Raw genomic sequence first — 1,695 nt, forward strand, 5'->3', positions numbered from 1 at the left:
CCCAGCTCAGAGCCCCCCCCCCACCGTCCCCCTTCTGTCCCAGGTGTGGTTTCAGAACCGACGATCCAAAGAACGGCGGATGAAACAGCTGAGCGCTCTGGGAGCGCGGAGACACGCCTTCTTTCGGAGTCCCCGGCGCATGCGTCCGCTGGGCGGCCGCTTGGACGAGTCCGAGATGTTGGGGTCCACCCCGTACACTTACTACGGAGGTAAGGGGCACCCCGATCCCGCTGCTTTGGGCTGAGGGTGCAGGGGCGTCGGCCTGCGCGTGCTTTCCACCTCCCCAAGTATTCCCAGCTCTCCACACACACACACACACACACAGAGGCTGGATTCAAAACCCAAGACACGCGTGGAGGGACACATCCACACACACAACTTACACACACATACTTGCAGGAACCGATAACAAGCATGACACCACTGTCTGGTGAAACACATAGAACACACGAGAGTGACACATGGGTACACACACGTGTCCACGGACACAACCCAGCTCGAAACAAGGGAGCCACAGGCACAGCCCATCCCCCCCACATTCATCGCGCACCCCCAGAAGGGGAGACCCACACATCACACTGGGCGAAGGCCACCCACAACGCACACAAACCTCCCCGCCAGGGAACAGCCTCCTTCCTGCTGCGGTTGCCTGGGAGCCTGGCGTGCTTGGGCAAGGTGGGCTGGCCACATTTGGGGTGCCTTGGGAGTCTGGAGCTACTCCACGCCTGTGAGATTCCTCAGGCGGGCCACTTTGTTCTGCGCCAGGACAGGTCCCCGGTCTGTGCGTCTGGCTCGCTCTTTCTGCCAGGCCGGCTGATCAGCTCCAAGCACCCCGAGATTCATCTGGAAATGTGGGCGCCCAGATGTCCGCTTTAAATGTCTAGGTCTGGGGTGCTCGGCGCAGTGTCGGTCCATCCCAGCTCCCTCCCACAGGATACTGGAACTCCTTTCTGGGGGGGGGGGGACACGGCAACTCTGGCCCGACATCTGCCCCCTTCCCAGACCCCTCGGCCGGCAGGAACGCCTTCCCCACCTTTCAGTGTCAGCCCTTTCCAATTTGGGGAGCCACGGGGACGTCTCACCTTAGGAGTATCTGGGGCTTTGTGGAGTCTCTCCCTCCCTCCCACCCTCGCCCGCCCCCAGGGCTTTGCTTGGGCCAAGTAACCGGGTTTGAGAGAGGCGACTTCCCTTTTCAAAAGTGAATTTGGACACGGTGAGGGGGGCGGGGCGGGGAGCCAGGCTTCCAGAAAACCCCAGATGAGTCTCGGGCGTCCCGCGTCCGCGTAGGGTGGAGGCTCGGCAGCGGAGGCCCCTAGAAGTGAGGGGCAGCGCTGCGAGTTGTTGCCTCCCCCCCTCCCGGCCACCCCTCCTCCATCCTCTCCCCCCCAGCTTTACCTCCCACTGCACGGACCCCGGCCCCGGTTGAAGGGTCGGGGCGGGCAGGCTGGGAGGGGGGTGACTTGAGCCGTGAAGCCAGGTTTCTCCGGGGAAGCGGCGAGCCCCGCTCCAACCCCGCCGTCTTCCTCCCCTCCCCGCGCGCCTGGCCTGCCGGACGGGATGGGATGGAGGGGGGACAGGACGCAGGGTGGGGGGGCGCGCTCCCCTTTTTCCTAGGAATGGGCGGGTGGGGACAGGACTCCCCGCCCCGGCGCGCGAGGCCGCCCGGCCTAATCCGCGCTGGGCGCTGGAGATGGC

At 64.7% G+C, this 1,695-nt stretch overlaps 1 protein-coding gene across 1 annotated transcript in view; it reads left to right on the forward strand.

Annotated features, from left to right (window-relative positions):
* Positions 1 to 1,695, forward strand: part of Lhx5 (LIM homeobox 5) — a 23,616-nt gene that overhangs the window by 14,848 nt on the left and 7,073 nt on the right. The window contains exon 4 of the mRNA XM_013014301.1: positions 44 to 209. Within this exon, the coding sequence (XP_012869755.1) occupies positions 44 to 209 (166 nt within the window). The remainder of the gene's footprint in view (positions 1 to 43; positions 210 to 1,695) is intronic.

This window comes from Dipodomys ordii, unplaced genomic scaffold (assembly GCF_000151885.1).
Source record: "Dipodomys ordii isolate 6190 unplaced genomic scaffold, Dord_2.0 Scaffold23, whole genome shotgun sequence".
In the NCBI taxonomy this organism is placed as follows: Eukaryota; Metazoa; Chordata; class Mammalia; order Rodentia; family Heteromyidae; genus Dipodomys; species Dipodomys ordii.